We start from the raw sequence: 18,690 nt of genomic DNA on the forward strand, positions 1-18,690 counted from the left end.
GTTTCCAACCGAAGGGGTAAGAGCAAGCCCTGAATCTCTAACCGCTCCTCCGCCCTCTTTGACAGGGCCGTTGGGAAAGTATGCTGGAAATCTCCGGCGCCATTGTTAATGCTTTTTGTACAAAATTTTAGCAATGGTGGCGTCAAAATCCGGGACCGACGAAGCTTCGATTACTAATCAAAGGCGCTACCCTTACACCACGTGATATATTACCGCCATGTTACACGCTACAATTCGGATCCCTCTAGCGGCAGAGGGATGCAAATATGTAGACACGAAGAATAAAGAGGTTGAATGTTCTACATCTGCATGGCTACTCTGCAAATCACACTTACATGGCTACTCTGAAAATCACACTTAAGTGCCTGGCAGAGGGTTCATCGAACTACCTTCACAATAATTCAGGTATTCCACTCTCGAACAGCACTCGGAAAAAAACGAGCACTTAATCTTTCCGTGCGACCTCTGATTTCCCTTATTTTATTATGATGACCATATCTCCCTATGTAACTCACCGTCAACAAAATATTTTCGCATTCGGAGGGGAAAGTTGGTGATTGAAATTTAGTGAGAAGGTCCTGCCACAACGAAAAACTCCTTTGCTTTAATGATGCTCATATCAAATCCTCTATTATGTCCGTGCCACTCTGTCCCCTATTTCTACATAAAACAAAACGTGCTGTCCTTCTCTGAACTTTCCCGGTGTACTCCTTTAATGCTATCATGTAAGGATCCCACACGGCGCAGCAGTTCTCCAAAAGAGGACGGACAAACTAGTGCAGACGGTCTCTTTAGTAAATCTGTTTTATCTTGTAAGTGTTCTGCCAATAAAACGCAGTCGTTGGTTAACCTCCCCCCACAACATTTCCATTCCAATTTCAGTTGTTTACAATTGTAATTTCCAGGCATTTAGCTGAATTTACGGCCTTTAGATTTGATTGATTAATCGTGTGACCTAAGTTTAACGAATTCCTTTTAGCACTCATGTGGACGACCTCACACTTTTCATTATTTAGGGCCAATTGCAAATTTGCACAGCATACAGATATCTTATCTAAATCGCTTTGCAATTAATTTTGATGTTCTGATGACTTTACTAGAGGATAAACGACAGCATTATTTGCAAACAACCTAAGACGACTGCTCAGATTGTCTCCTAAATCGTTTATATAGATAAGGAACAGCAAAGGGCTTATAAAACTACCTTGGGGAACGCTAGAAATCAGTTCGGTTATACTCGATGACTTTCCTCAAGTTACTACGAACTGTGACCTCTCTGACAGGAAATCTCCAATCCAGTCGCATATCTGAGACGATATTCCATACGCACGCAATTTTATTACTAGTTGCTTGTGAGGTTAGGTACAGTGTCAAAAGCCTTATGGAAATCTAAAAAATCTGGAGAAAATTCGGAATCATTTGTCGATAGCACTCAACACTTCGTCTGAGTAAAGAGCTAGTTGTGTTTCACAAGAACGATGTTTTCTAAATCCATGTTGACTGTGTCTCAATAAACCGTTCTCTTTGAGGTAGTTAATCATGTTTGAACACAATACAGGGTGTACATAAAGTCCGGGAACATTTTCAATTATTTATTGCACAAGAACCAAACATTGTACAGATATCATATGTATATCATTTTGAAGTGAAACCCTGATAGGTTTTCTTCATGTATATCGCCACAGCGTAGTTTGGTAATTTGCCGATAGTTAGCGCTAGTCTCAAACATGCCGAGTTCAGGCGAGGAGCGAGCTTTCTGTGTGTTGGAGTTCGACAAAAATACCTGATCTCACTCCATGTGACTTTTTTCTGTGGGAAATCATTAAAGATCTGGTGTATGTACCGCCTCTACCACGTGATGTAGCAGAGCTCCGGGAGAGAATACGGGAAGCGAGTGCCACAGTCGACGATGCCATGCTGGGACGGGTATGCCAAGAATTCGACTACCGTACTGACGTCTGTAGGGTTATTCATGGTTCGCATATCGAAGGTTTGTAAAAAAACTTTCAGAGCTTCTCTTCAAAATGCAATGTGTATGGCATCTGTACAATGTTTAGTTCTTGTGCAATAAATAATTGAAAGTGTTCCAGGACTTTATGTACCCCCTGTATATGTTAAAAAATCCTGTTTGCATATGGACGTGAATAGTATGGGACTGTAATTTAGCAGATTACTCCTATTGCCTTTTTTGAATATTGGTGTGACCTGTGCAACTTTTCAATGTTTGGTTACGGATCTTTCGTCGAGAGAGCGGTTGTATATGACTGTTACCTATGGAATTATTGCATCAGCATACTATGAAAGAAGTCTAATTTACATACAATTTGACTGGAAGATTTTCTTTTGTTAAATGATTTAAGTTTGTTTCACTACTTCGAGGATATCTGCCCTAAGTTACTCATGTCGAGTTGTTTTTGATTCAAACTGTGGAATATTTACTTCGTGTTCTTTGGTGAAGGAATTTTGGAAGTCTGTATTTAGTAACATTGTTTTAGCAGCATTGTCATCGTTAGTATTTCCATTGCTATTACGCAAAGAAGGCATTGATTGTCTCTTTTCACCAGCATACTTCACATACCACCGGAATCTCTCTGGATTTTCTACCAGGTTTCGAGACAGTTTCGTTGTGGAAACTATGGTATAAGCAAATCGCACTGAAGAGCACTCTAAATTTCTAGCTTCTGTAAAGGATCGCTAATCTTGAGAGTATTGCATTCGTTTAAATTTTGCATGCCTTTTTCGTTGTTTCTGCAAAAGAGTGTTAATAACATCTGTTTGTTAATAAGCTTTTAAGAGTTTTCACATAAAAATTCGAAGGCATTACTTTTTAGCACGGTCTCGTATGTTATTTTTTAATGATAGATTCCTTCGGTGTATGATGAGGTATATTTGCTTGGTGAGCCAGTGAGGTTGTATTGCGAAATTTGTTTCTTGTCCTAAAATATTTATTTATTTTAGTGGTACCTTAACTGAATTACGCGTTCAAATCATCTCAGCGATATATTTACTTATATGTTTGGCGTATACGTCGATTTCTGACACACAAAGCACAAGAATAAACACAGGACCATCTCTTCTCACTTTCACGTACAAGCGTTTACATTCCAAATACCTTCAAAGCGGCCCCTAGTCAGTCAGTGTCACTACACAATATTTTTGGATGCGACAATAATACCGAACATGTAAAGATGAGATTAAGAGGTTGCGTACTAATATTGATCACATCCAAAACTTGAAATATATCGTACTACCTGGAAATATTGAGCCGTCTGTCGCCAATAATGACAGTATTTTTACTAGTCTCTCGTGTACTAAGGATTCTGGATGCCTTTGTGTTCGCTGATTGTTGTTCTTGCGTTGAAAATGGTCCAAACCAAGACGAAAGAGCATTAGTATTAGAGTGCATCGACATGTATAAAACATTGCCGGCACTGCACGACGTTTGGGCGGATAAGTACAAAACAAAAATGTTAAGACTGGATCTTATGATTTGTTGCTCAAGAAATAGCCAGGAAGGACGATGTTTTGAAATAATCAGTTATTACGAATTTACGCATAAAGGAGCATACTGATACTTACATATACATCTACATGGATACTCTGCAAAATCACATTATAGTGCCTGGGAGAGGGTTCATCAAACCACCTTCACAATTCTCTAATATTCCACTCTCGTACAGCGCGCGGAGAGAACGAACACCTATATCTTTCCGTACGAGCTCTGATTTCCCTTATTTTATTGTGGTGATCGTTTCTCCCTATGTAGGTCGGTGTCAACAAAATATTTTCACATTCGGATTAGAAAGTTGGTGATTGGAATTTCGTGAGAAGATTCCGTCGCAACGAAAAACGCCTTTCTTTTGATTATGTCCAGCCCAAACCCTGTATCATTTCTGTGACACTCTCTCCCATATTTCGCGATGATACAAAACGTGCTGCCTTTCCTTGAACTTTTCCGATGTACTCCGTCAGTCCTATCTGGTAAGGATCTCACACCGCGAAACAGTTTTCTAAAGGAGGACGAACAAGCGTAGTGTAGGCAGTCTCCTTAGTAGGTCTGCTACATTTTCTAAGTGTCCTGCTAATAAAACGCAGTCTTTGTTCGACCTTCCCCACATCATTTTCTATGTGTTCCTTCTAATTTAAGTTGTTCGTAATTGTAATACCTAGGTGTTAAGTTGAATTTACGACTTTTAGATTAGACTGGTTTATCGTGTAACCGAAGGTTAACGAATTCCTTTTAGCGCTCATGTGGATGACCTCACACTTTTCGTCATTTAGGGTCAACTGCCAATTTTCGCTCCATTCAGATATCTTTTCTAAATTGTTTGCAATTTGTTTTGATCATCTGATGACTTTATTAGTCGATAAACCACAGCATCTGCAAACAACCTGAGACGGCTGCTCAGATTGTCTCCCAAATCGTTTATGTAGATAAGGAACAGCAAAGGGCCTATAACACTACTTGGGGAACGCCAGAAATCACTCCTGTTTTACTCGATGACTTTCCGTCAATTACTATGAACTGTGACCTCTTTGACAGGAAATCACAAATCCAGTCACATAACTAAGACGATATTCCATAAGCACGAAATTTTACTATAAGCCGCTTCTGTGGTACAGTGTCAAAAGCCTTCCAGAAATCCAGAAATACGGAACCGATCTGAAATCCGTTGTCAATAGTACTCAACGCTTCACGTGAATAAAGAGCTAGTTGTGTTTCACAGGAACGATGTTCTCTAAACCCATGGTGACTGTGGTCAATAGACAATTTTCTTTGAGGCAAGTCAGAGTGTTTGAACACAATATTATGTTCCAGAATCGTGCTGCATATCGACGTTAACGATATGGGCCTGTAATTTAGTGGGTTACTCCTACTACCTTTGTTGAATATTGGAGTGACCTGTGCAACTTTCGAGTCTTTGGGTACGGATCTTTCGTCGAGCGAACGGTTGTATATGATTGTTAAGTATGGCGCTAATTCATCAGCAAACTCCGAAAGGAACCTAGATGTGTGTACTCATTACCTATGCGAATATAATACTTTAGTGCAGATATTATTGCATGACATGTTTCTATAAGTCTGTCTCAAATACTTTAAGGTGAAACTGCGCTTGTTAATTTAAAGTCTTCGAAAGAATTGCCAATGGGCAGGTGTTATGGCATATTAAAAAAGCTCTGACTTGGTGAAATTGCGTCTCTCTTTGTAGTATTTTGTTTTTGGCTCAAGGGGAAATGGTCGTCTGCAGGAATTTATGAAGGAGGGACAAGACTATAAAATTCCCATTTTTGTAATAGATCAGCTAGTCAGTTTTGAGACGTGTCATGGTACAACAAAAAAATTCTGTAGGTGACAGGAACAACTTATTGTCTCTCAGAGAACTGAGTGTTATTCACTCAGTGTCTGTTATAGGTACATTACTTTGATACAAACAACCAACGAACAATTAGACAGCAACTGCTAAAAGCCCACAGTACTGTCTATCAGCCACGTAGTGCTACATGTGGTTAAACGAGGTTAGTGGATTCACGTGAAATCATTTCTAGAATTTAATGGGAAAAATGCATGAATAATAACTCCAAACTTTGAATTCCAAGGTGGGAGTGGGGAGGGGGAAGCCACATGCTTATATATTGAGGCGCCTATGTTGTATAGGGACAACCCTTCTCAGTAATGTATCAAATGTTGGACCTACAACACGCAGAGAATTATGATAATCTTCCTTTTTCGTTTAACCACAGTTTCCTCGACACATTTTTGTGAGCGACCTTCGACACTCTTTGAACCAGTTTTTCATCCATCATTGTTTCCTACTTGCAATTATCACAGTAGCTGCGTCTTTATCGCACAACACTCCGAATCAGAATATTATTTAGCAGCCAAGGGAGAATTTTAATTATATTGCACGTTATTATTGTGCATTATTACATACAAGTGACTCGTGGTGCATAAAAGCTAAACAAATCTTTCTGGACAATGACAAATTTCCACATGTAACCTCACTGGCTCACACCGTAAATATACCTCATCATGTGATTACGTAGGCTTTCCCGGCGTAATAAGTCTTGAAAGTCTCTTCGGGTTTGCTGCCGGATACTAAAATCCACTTGACTCGATATTTCGGCGATCCAGCTGGTCGCCATCTTCAGGAAAATGCTTCTGAGTCCCGCTAAGAACTGACGTCAGGCTGCAAATCGACGTCCTATATAGGGCACGGTTCAGTACACGGCGCATGTGCCGCCCATCACGGTTGCTTCTCTCCAAGACAGGGAGGTGGCGCCGCCCTTAGTGGAACACTGCTGGCAACGATATATCGCACTCAGGGCCGCACCGAAGAACGTTCAATTTTGATGCGAGACAATACAGGATTCCACGTCTTGCTAAGAGGAAACCCATTGACTCTGTTGATTAAATTATCCGCCAACCTAATTTCAATTGCCTCTTTATAGACACTGTTCCAAAAACCGGAAATGTTGGCAACTACCACAGTTTCATCGCATTTCGTACTGTGTCCCTCATTTAAGCAGTGTTCTGCTACTGCCGATTTTTCCGGCTGTTGTAGCCTCGTATGACGCCGTCATGGGCGGCGCATGCGCTGTGTACTGAGCCCTGCCCTATACAGGGTGTTGCAAAAAGGTACGGCCAAACTTTCAGGAAAAATTCCTCACACACAAATAAAGAAAAGATGTTATGTGGACATGTGTCCGGAAACGCTTAATTTCCATTTTAGAGCTCATTTTAGTTTCGTCAGTATGTACTGTACTTCCTCAAAAATGGTTCAAATGGCTCTGAGCACTATGGGACTTAACTTCTGAGGTCATCAGTCCCCTAGAACTTAGAACTACTTAAACCTAACTAACCTAAGGACATCACACACATCCATGCCCGAGGCAGGATTCGAACCTGCGACCGTAGCAGTCGCGCGGTTCCGGACTGAGTGCCTAGAACCGCTAGACCACCGCGGCCGGCTGTACTTCCTCGATTCACCGCCAGTTGGCCCAATTGAAGGAAGGTAATGTTGACTTCGGTGCTTGTGTTGACATGCGACTCATTGCTCTACAGTACTAGCATCAAGCATATCAGTACGTAGCATCAACAGGTTAGTGTTCATCACGAACGTGGATTTGCAGTCAGTGCAATGTTTACAAATGCGGAGTTGGCAGATGCCCATTTGATGTATGGATTAGCACGGGGCAATAGCCGTGGCGCGGTACGGTTGTATCGAGACAGATTTCCAGAACGAAGGTGTCCCGACTGGAAGACGTTCGAAGCAATTGATCTGCGTCTTAGGGAGCACGGAACATTCCAGCCTATGACTCGCGACTGGGGAAGACCTAGAACGACGAGAACACCTGCAATGGACGAGGCAATTCTTCGTGCAGTTGACGATAACCCTAATGTCAGCGTCAGAGAAGTTGCTGCTGTACAAGGTAGCGTTGACCACGTCACTTTATGGAGAGTGCTACGGGAGAACCAGTTGTTTCCGTACCATGTACAGCGTGTGCAGGCACTATCAGCAGCTGATTGGCCTCCACGGGTACACTTCTGCGAGTGGTTCATCCAACAATGTGTCAATCTTCATTTTAGCGCAAATGTTCTCTTTACGGATGAGGCTTCATTCCAGCGTGATCAAATTGTAAATTTTCACAATCAACATGTGTGGGCTGACGAGAATCCGCACGCAATTGCGCAATCATATCATCAACACAGATTTTCTGTGAACGTTTGGGCAGGTATTGTTGGTGATTCTTGATTGGGCCCCATGTTCTTCCACCTACGCTCAATGGAGCACGTTATCATGATTTCATACGGGGTACTCTACCTGTGCTACTAGAACATGTGCCTTTACAAGTACGAGACAACATGTGGTTCATGCACGATGGAGCTCCTGCACATTTCAGTCGAAGTGTTCGTACGCTTCTCAACAACAGATTCGGTGACCGATGGATTAGTAGAGGCGGGCCAATTCCATTGCCTCCACGCTGTCCTGACCTCAACCCTCTTGACTTTCATTTATGGGGGCATTTGAAAGCTCTTGTCTACGCAACCCCGGTACCAAATGTTGAGACTCTTCGTGCTGGTATTGTGAACGGCTGTGATACAATACGCCATTCTCCAGGACTGCATCAGCGCATCAGGGATTCCATGCGACGGAGGGTGGATGCATCTATCCTCGCTAACGGAGGACATTTTGAACATTTCCTGTAACAAAGTGTTTGAAGTCACGCTGGAACGTTCTGTTGCTGTGTGTTTCCATTCCATGATTAATGTGATTTGAAGAGAAGTAATAAAATGAGCTCTAACATGGAAAGTAGGCGTTTCCGGACACATGTCCACATAACATATTTTCTTTCTATGTGTGTGAGGAATGTTTCCTGAAAGTTTGGCAGTACCTTTTTGTAACACCCTGCATAGGACGTCGATTTGCAGCCTGGCGTCAGTTCTTAGCGGGTCTCATCAGCAGAAGCAGCATTTTCCTGAAGATAGCGACCAGCTGGATCGCCGAAATATCGAGTCATGTCGATTTTAGGATCCGGCAGCAAACCCGAAGAGACTTTCAAGTCTACACCTCATCATGCTCGAAAGAAATCTATAGTTAAAAAAAATTAATTAGAGAATACGTGACGATAACAGGATGCTCCCGAGACGTGTCGTTCCGGTATGTATTGCCTGAAGTAGTGACTGCAGCTGAAAAATTAATTTATAAATTTTCCACACTATGGTCTTTAATTTTAATTACGAATGTAATTACAAATTTGAAAAAAAAAGTTCAAAATACAAGTTGGGTGAAGGATAGCTAGGTGCGGTACCTGCGGCCCCTCGTGGGCGGCCGTACATCCATCTCGAAGGTGACCGTCTTCTCGGGCTTCTCGAGGACGTGGAAGGCTCGGTAGACCTCCCCGGGGGCGGCGGGACGCAGGCGGCGCCGCTCGGCCGCCTCGGGCTCCGGCCGCAGCTTGGTGAGCCGGCGGTCCGTGGTGCCGCCGATGCAGCCGCTGGAAGACTTGCTCTCTGGAGCTGGAGCTGGAGCTGGCGGTGGCAGCGGCGGCAGGCTGGCAGTCTGCGCAGCGGCTCCAGGCGTCGGCTGCGCTGGCTTCTCCTCACTATGCCCACGAGAGTCTACTTTCGCTTTGCGTTCGCTAGAACGTTTCTGATGCGTGAAGCAAGAACGCTAGAGGAGCTGACCAGCGCTGTCAAAGAGGGTACTTCTCGCTAAAAGAAGTCTGCCAGAATAAAACAGCCCTTCATTACAGGAAGAAATTTCTGAGAATGTATGTCTCAAGCACAATATCATATCTAAACGAATGATGAATTATTGTGGGAAAACCGGAAAAGACGAAAAATTAAGTGAAAGTTTGTGGTATATGAATATATTTGTTCGTCAATAACCCTATTTTCTCCATGAAGCAGAACACGTGATACACACAAGAAATCGGAGTACTCGGAGCACACAAATACTCGAACTTCCCGATACACTCGGGCAACGAGATCACCCTATACACAAAAATACTTAAGAAGTCGTATAAATTTTGGTTTATTTATCATAGTTAAATAAATTATAGAGACACAGTGGAGAAAAGAACAGCAGTCGATCGCGAAATCTCCTTCGTTTATTACAGCAGATCTAGATTTCAAAAATTACATAGTCATCTTTAGCGCATGTAACAACAGGTGACATTAATCCGAAGTGTCACATAGTAAACAGTATTGGTTGATGTAGACCATGCAGGAGTCGAAGATGAATTTAGTCGCTCTTATCTCCATCATTTATATTCAAAGATCGCTGTGCACAATGGGATCATAAAGACCCAACTAAATTAAAATTATAAAAAATTATTTTATATCGGCACTTGAATACTAAAATGCACAATAAGAAAATATTTCAAAATGTGAAACTTGTGTTCACTTTAGTTATGAGAGAAACTTCTGAAACGATTCAAGTATGTTATTATTAATACTTACATAATTATTAAATTCTAATTTTGAAAATCATTTGCAATGAAAATGTCATCGAATATTACTGACTCATAAATTTGTTCTTTCGATGTAAACAGTTGGTATGTAATTGTAGTAGCTTTGAGTTGCGATGCTACATAAGTATCGCTAGTAACTTTTATTTGAGTTGATTTTTGGTGCGTGTTTATTTTGCTCAGTAATCTCGACTCGGTTTTGTTTTGTTGTATGAAGTATCACATTTTAGTTATACATGTGAAATAAGATTGGAAATAAACCTGTGTGGAACAGCTGCAACTTGTAATTCAAATATTAATATGCATGTGCAGCACAGATAGGAAAGCTTCTTATCCTGCTGTAATAAACGGCAAGGAACTATCCTTCTTAGACCATCGAACCTGTTGTTGTGGTCTTCAGTCAAGAGACTGGTTTGATGCAGCTTTCCATGCTACTTTATCCTGTGCAATCTGCTTCATCTACCAGTACGTACTGCAGCCTACATCCTTCGGAATTTGCTTAGTGTATTCATCTCTTGGTCTCCATCTACGATTTTTACCCTCCACGCTGCCCTCCAATACTAAATTGGTGATCCCTTGATGCCTCAGAACATGTCCTGCCTACCGATCCCTTCTTCTAGTCAAGTTGTGTCACAAACTCCTCTTCTCCCAAATTCTATTCAATACCTCCTCATTAGTTATGTGATCTACCCTCTTAATCTTCAGCATTCTTCTGTAACACTACATTTCAAAAGCTTCTATTCCCTTCTTGTCCAAACTATTTATCGTCCATGTTCACTTCCATACATGGCTACACTCCATACAAATACTTTCAGAAACGACTTCCTGACACTTAAATCTATACTCGATGTTAACAAATTTTTCTTCTTCAGAAAAGCTTTCCTTGCCATTGCCAGTCTACATTTTATATCCTCTCTACTTCGACCACCATCAGTTATTTTACTCCCCAAATAGCAAAACTCCTTTACTACTTTAAGTGTCTCTTTTCCTAATCTGATTCCCTCAGCATCACCCGACTTAATTCGACTACATTCCATTATCCTCGTTTTGCTTTTGTTGATGTTCGTCTTATATCCTCCTTTGAAGACACTGTCCATTTCGTTCAACTGCTCTTCCAAGTACTTTGTTGTCTCTGACAGAATTACAATGTCATCGGCGAACCTTAAAGTTTCTTCTCTATGGATTTTAATACCTACTCCGAATTTTTCTTTTGTTTTCTTCACTGCTCGCTCAATATACAGATTGAATAACATCGGGGAGAGGCTACAACCCTGTCTCACTCCCTACCCAACCGCTGCTTCCCTTTCATGGCCGTCGACTCTAATAACTGCCATCTGGTTTCAGTACAAATTGTAAATAGCCTTTCGCTCCCTGTATTTACCCCTGCCACCTTCAGAATTTGAAAGAGAGAATTCCAATCAACATTGTCAAAAGCTTTCTCTAAGTCTACAAATGCTAGAAACGTAGGTTTGCCTTTCCTTAATCTTTCTTCTAAGATAAGGCGTAAGGTCAGTATTGCCTCATGTGTTCCAATATTTCTACGGAATCCAAACTGATCTTCCCCGAGGTCGGCTTCTACCAGTTTTTCCATTCGTCTGTACAGAATTCGCGTTAGTATTTTGCAGCCGTGACTTATTAAACTGATAGTTCGCTAATTTTCACATCTGTCAACACCTGCTTTCTATGGGATTGGAATTATTATATTCTTCTTGAAGTCTGAGGGTATTTCGCCTGTCTCATGCATTTTGCTCACCAGATGGTAGAGTTTTGTCAGGGCTGGCTCTTCCAAGGGTATCAGTAGTTCTAATGAAATGTTGTCTACTCCCGGGGCCTTGTTTCGACTTAGGTCTTTCAGTGCTCTGTCAAACTCTTCACGCAGTATCATATCTTCCATTTCATCTTCATCTACATCCTCTTCCATTTCCATAATATTATCCTCAAGTACATCACTCTTGTATAGACCCTCTATATACTCCGTTCACCTTTTTGCTTTCCCTTCTTTGCTTAGAACTGGGTTTCCATCTGAGCTCTTGATATTCACACAAGTGATTCTCTTTTCTCCAAAGGTCTCTTTAATTTTCCTGTAAGTATCTATCTTACCCCTAGGGAGATAAGCCTCTACATCCTTACATTTGTGCTCTAGCCATCCCTGCTTAGCCATTTTGCACTTCCTGTCGATCTCATTTTTGAGGCGTTTGTATTCCTTTTTGCCTGTTTCATTTACTGCATTTTTATATTTTCCTCTTTCATCAATTAAATTCAATATTTCTTCTGTTACCCAATGATTTCTACTAGCCCTCATCTTTTTACCTACTTGATCCTCTGCTGCCTTCACTACTTCATCCTTCAAAGCTACCCATTCTTCTTCTACTGTATTTTTTTCCCCCATTCTTGTCAATTGCTCCCTTATGCTCTCCCTGAAACTCTGTACAACCTCTGGTTTAGTCAGTTTATCCAGGTCCCATCTCCTTAAATTCCCACCTTTTTCTAGTTTCTTCAGTTTTAATCTACATTTTATAACCAATATATTGTGGTCAGAGTCCACATCTGCCCCTGGAAATGTCTTACAATTTAAAACCTGGTTCCTAAATCTCTGTCTTACCATTATATAATCTGCCTGAGACCTTCTAGTATCTCCAGGCTTCTTCCATGTATACAACCTTCTTTCATCATTCTTGAACCGAGTGTTAGCTATGATTAAGTTATGCTCTGTGCAAAATTCTACCAGGCGGCTTCCTCTTTCATTATTTTCTTACCCCCAGTCCATGTTCACCTACTACGTTTCTTGCTCTTCCTTTTCCTGCTATTGAATTCCAATCATGCATGACTATTAAATTTTCGTCTCGCTTCACTATCTGAATAATTCCTTTTATATCATCATACATTTCTTCAATTTCTTCGTCATCTGCAGAGCTAGTTGGCATATAAACTTGCAATACTGTAGTAGGCGTGGGCTTCGTGTCTATCTTATACACAATACGCCGTTTACTATGCTGTTTGTAGTAGCTTACCCGCACTCCTATTTTTTTATTCATTATTAAACCTACTCCTGCATTACCCCTATTTGATTTTGTATTTATAACCCTGTATTCACCTGACCAAAAATCTTGTTCCTCCTGCCACCGAACTTCGCTAATTCCCACTATATCTAACTTTAATCTATCCATTTCCCTTTTTAAATTTTCTAACCTACCTGTCCGATCCGTAGAACGTAAGTTTTCTTTCTCCTGATAATGACATCCTCTTGAGTAGTCCCCCCCCCCCCCCCCCCCCCCGGAGATTCGAATGGGGGACTATTTTACCTCCGGAAAATTTGACCCAAGAGGACGCCAAAATCATTTAACCATACAGTAAAGCTTCATGCCCTCGGTAAAAATTATGGCTGTAGTTTCCCCTCGCTTTCAGCCATTCGCAGTACCAGCACAGCAAGGCCGTTTTGGTTAGTGTTACAAGGACAAATCAGTCAATCATCCAGACTGTTGCCCCTGCAACTACTGAAAAGGCTGCTGCTCCTCTTCAGGAACCACATGTTTGTCTGGCCTCTCAACAGATACTCCTCCGTTGTAGTTGCACCTACTGTACGGCTACCTGTGTCGCTGAGACACGCAAGCCTCCCCACCAAAGGCAAGGTCCATAGTTCATGGGGTATCGAGTCTATTTGAAGAAAAACACTGCAATAAGAATTACGACAGAAAAGTTAAGCAGATCTTAACAAAAGTAGTTGTTAGTAACTCATTAGTATTAAGTATTAATGTTCCGCTTTCTATGATCCAGTTGTTAACAGTTCTGTAGAATTAAAAAAAAAAAAAAAAAAGCCACGATGCTCAAACGAAGTTTGTAACTTCGGTATTATAAAGTAATGAACTTTTATAGCGGCAAAGGTGGGGAAAATTAGGGTTGCATCAAAATTTCACGGGGGTATGAGGCAATGAGCTCATTGTCGTGATGGAGGAAGGTGGCAGGGAGACGGTGTGACGTTGTCCGAAGAAAGAGATCCCATGTCAAAGGTGATACCTCAAGACGGAACCACAAGTAAGGACAGTCTCTGCCCGACGCAGCAACGAATGAGAACCTTCAAAAGGTTCCACTGGCCGCCGCTGCCGGAAGCTTGCTTACGTCAGACCGCAGCGCCGCTAAGCCCACTCTGCATTCAGCTCCTACGACGACGTCGTCGTCTTACTTCTAATTCGGTGATTTGGTTGAAACCTAACCAAACTGTGTATCAAACTTTATGCTCAATTGTACATAGAGATGAGACCAATATTCTATACTGTATCAAATGACAACAGCTGTAGCGGTCAGCGAGAGCAGCGAATACATAGCGTCATTCCTGTGAACATGGATTGTTTCCAGGTTAAGTGTTTTACATTGTTCAAATTTTAATAAAGTGATCAGATTATCTGTATGTGTCTTAGTATCAGTTCCACCTTCTCCAAGAGTAAATCTAGGCTTGGTACGACCAACCACGGATGGCATGGTGCATATATGACGACACGTAGTAGATGGTCATGTACCGGGAGGAATTTTCTACAGTGGCCGCATGTCAGGGTAGTAAGTGAGAGGGAAGCAGTTAAATTTAATCTCGGCAAAGGAGATGTAGCTATTGTCAGTCTGAAGGCTCGGGCAAAATCGACCTTAACAGGAAACTTAACAGAGACAAATTCTTCGGTCGTTCCTGTGGGAGAATCATGCCTGCAACACAGATAATGATGCCAATGTGGTAGGTCCCGATGCAGACGATTTTGCGCAACCAGCTCCGAACGGAAGGCCAACGGGTTGAGGGATGATAGAAGAGCCCACTCGTAGTCTGGAAGTGTTAGAGCGGAGTCGCGTCTTGTGTCCGTGTTCATCAAGAATTAACCTCTGCTTCTGACGCCGCCTCTGTGTGACACTAGGGCTAATTGTCGCCACAGCAACCCGTGTAGGAGTGATGTCCAGTTTCAGGAGCCTTAGCAAATACTTTTGTAAACCACGTTGAACAGATCACTTTCACAAAAACAGTAGCAAAAGAATACAGCATATTATATTCGTTCAGGTATATGCATGACATCCTTTGCTTAATAGATGAACCACAGACAAAAATTGAAAAATTGAAAAACTGCATACTGATATCAACAAGGTACATAAAACCATAAAATTCACAATTGAAAGAGAACATAATAAACTAATTAACTTTCTGGATATAACAATCAAAAGAAAAAACAATAAACATATGTTTGAAATTTACCATAAACCAATAGCAACAGAAATTCTCATTCCCCAGTTCTCGAATCACCCACACTCACAAAAGCAAGCATCACTTCGACACATGTTCCATAGATTCAACATAGTGCCATTCACCAAAGAAAATTATCAAAAAGAACTGGACGTAATACAGACAGCACAAAACAGTGGTGACAATAGTAACATAGTCACAAAACTAAACAACGAAATAAAAACTAAATTAAGGGCAGACAGCACCAAACCACAGACAAAAACATAACAGAACCAAACACAATCACGCAGTCCAATAACAACTACACAGAGTAATCAGAAAATGACGAAAGAAAACACAAGCTGGTACACAATGACATACAAACATGAACTCACACATAAAATCACCAACATTTTCAAAAAACAGGGAATAAACATAGCATACACAACAGACAATTGTGTAGAAAAATACACCCCAAAACTGACAAAAAACAGAGACGTTTACCAGAAAGCAGGTATATATCAACTACATTCATATTCAATACTTGTAAGTAGGCTGTTTAGGTTTTTATGCTGGTAACGCCACGTAGTGCTCTGTATGAAAATCGCTGACTGCGCTGTGTGCAGTCTGTGGTTGGTTGGACTCATTGCTGGAATATTCGCTAGTGTAGCGTTGGGCTGTTGGATGTGAACAGCGCGTGGCGTTGGGCTGTTGGAGGTGAGCCGGCAGCAGTGGTGGATATGGGAAGAGTGACGCCAGAGTTTTGAGAGGTTACTATGAGTGGACGATCTGGACGTGTGTCCGTCAGAAAAAGGAAATTTGTAAGACTGGATGTTATGAACTGATATATATATTATGACTTTTGAACACTATTAAGGTAAATACAGCCCGCCCGGTTGGCTGCGCGGTCTAACGCACGGCTTTCCGGGCGGGAAGGAGCGCCTGGTCCCCGGCACGAATCCGCCCGGCGGATTTTTGTCGAGGTCCGGTGAACCGGCTAGTCTGTGGATGGTTTTTAGGCGGTTTTCCATCTGCCTCGGCGAATGCGGGCTGGTTCCCCTTATTCCGCCTCAGTCACACTATGTCGGCGATTACTGCGCAAACAAGTTCTCCACGTACGCGCACACCATCATTACTCTACCACGCAAACGCAGGGGTTACACTCGTCTGGTGTGAGACGTTCCCTGGGGGGGGGGGGGGGGGCACCGGGGGCCGAACCGCACAGTAACCATGTGTTCGGTGTGGGGCGGCGGAGGGTTGAAGTGGACTGCGGTAGTCGTCGTGGGTTTGTGGACCACTGCGGCTACGGCGGGGACGGAGCCTCTCCGTCGTTTCTAGGTCCCCGGTTACCATACAATACAATACGAGGTAAATACATTGTTGTTCTCTATCAAAATCTTTCATTTGCTAACTCGATGCCTGTCAGTAGTTAATGCCTTCAGTAGTTTGAATCTTTTATTTAGCTAGCAGTATTGGCGCTCGCTGTATTGCAGTAGTCGAGTAACGAAGATGTTTGTGAGGTAAGTGATTCATGAAAGGTATAGGTTATTGTTAGTCGGGGCCATTCTTTTGTAAGGATTATTGAAAGTCAGATTGCGTTGCGCTAAAGATGTTGTGTGTCAGTTTAGTGATGATCAGAATAAGTAAAGAGAGAACTGCCTGAGTACGTTCAGTTTCACTCAGCTGTTTGAAAATCAAATAACGTAAAAGTTTTTCCAGCACTGTCATTCTTTACATACAAAGGGGAAGTTTCACACTCTACAACTGAAACCATCAACCACTTCGCCTCCTTCCCCCTAAACACACACACACACACACACACACACACACACACACACACACACACACACAAACATACACACACACGATATAAACATCGTGAACAGAAGTCAGTTTTGAACATTTACTTCGTTAGGTTGACAACATGTAGGTAAACAAACCAAAGATGAGCAAACGCATAATGAAGTTACAATATTTACGTTGTGAAAAGCAGTGTCCGAAGAAATAGTTACATCGAGTCCAAAGAACTATAGTACACAACGAAAACGAAGTAGAAACATGGTGAACAGTCTGAAAAATTTGGGAATACAAAATTGTGCTTGTGTTGGTAATAAAACAGTAGTGCGACCTGCAGACCATATGAGAGGAAACGCAGATCACAGCAAACCGTAAGCAATTACTTATTTACGTAAAAAATCGTGACGTGAACTGTTTGATAATCAAAAAATAACAAAACTGTATCGTTATAGATGCCACTGATGATGCCTTAGGTCAAGAAAAAGGTGAAACGCGTCCGGGAAAAATAAATTAAGTTGCAGTAATAAAAGGCGGTTTTATTCACAAAACAAGTATTTCTGTGCTTGCTGCGGAGGATGACCACGCAAACAAACTTGTTAGAAGCAAACACCCTGCAACGAGATAAAAGCGTTATGGTCTGGAGAATGTGGCATTCCCTGGGTGATCTCGCAATTCTGGAGGACACAATCGATGAAAACAAGAACGTATGTATCCTTGGGAACCATATCCACCCCTACATGCAGCATGCTTTACCTCGATATCTACCGGCAGGACAATGCAACACACCGCACATCTTGCAGTGTAACTGCTTAGTGGATGAGTTAACTGTACTCCTCTGGCCACAAAATTCCACGTTTTGAAACCTAACGAAAATCGGTGGGACGATCCGTTTGCACTGTTCGGGCCATGGATCCCCGGCACTGGAGTCGATACGGCTCCACATCCCTGTCGGTACCTTTCAATTCCTGCACGTGTCACCGCGGTCTGCACTGCAAAAGACGGTTGTTCCAGCTTTTGTCGCTTGATCGCATTACTGAGAGTGGTCAATGTGTCAGAGAGTATAGACAACGAGTAAGTGGTAATTTTGTACGTTACTATCAGCGTTCGGAAGATGGCACCCTTAGTTTGAGTGCTGCGTGACGTGAGTAGAATTTCGCTTATACATTCCGACTCAGTCCTTTCCCGACACTGGACCTGTATCGTTCATCATCCCTGAAAATTTGTAACATCATCACCCTGTAAAGGGAGAAATGAACATCTACATCTACATCCATACTCCGCAAGCCACCTGACAGTGTGTGGCGGAGGGTACTTTGAGTACCTCTAATCGGTTCTACCTTCTATTCCAGTCTCGTATTGTTCGTGGAAAGAAAGATTCTCGGTATGCCTCTGTGTGCGCTCTAATCTCTCTGATTTTATCGTCATGGTCTCTTCGCGAGATATATGTAGGAGGGAGCAATGTACTGCTTGACTCTTCGGTGAAGGTATGTTCTCGAAACTTTAACAAAAGCCCGTACCGAGCTACTGAGCGTCTCTCCTGCAGAGTCTTCCACTGGAGTTTATCTATCATCTCCGCAACGCTTTCGCGATTACTAAATGATCCTGTAACGAAGCGCGCTGCTCTCCGTTGGATCTTCTCTATCTCTTCTATCAACCCTATCTGGTACGAATCCCACACCGGTGAGCAGTATTCGAGCAGTGGGCGAACAAGTGTACTGTAACATACT

At 42.1% G+C, this 18,690-nt stretch overlaps 1 protein-coding gene across 1 annotated transcript in view; it reads right to left on the reverse strand.

Annotated features, from left to right (window-relative positions):
* Positions 1 to 18,690, reverse strand: part of LOC124606276 (serine/arginine repetitive matrix protein 1-like) — a 208,266-nt gene that overhangs the window by 24,761 nt on the left and 164,815 nt on the right. Inside the window, exon 9 of the mRNA XM_047138256.1 lies at positions 8,812 to 9,105. Within this exon, the coding sequence (XP_046994212.1) occupies positions 8,812 to 9,105 (294 nt within the window). The remainder of the gene's footprint in view (positions 1 to 8,811; positions 9,106 to 18,690) is intronic.

Source organism: Schistocerca americana, chromosome 3 (genome assembly GCF_021461395.2).
Source record: "Schistocerca americana isolate TAMUIC-IGC-003095 chromosome 3, iqSchAmer2.1, whole genome shotgun sequence".
NCBI lineage: Eukaryota > Metazoa > Arthropoda > Insecta > Orthoptera > Acrididae > Schistocerca > Schistocerca americana.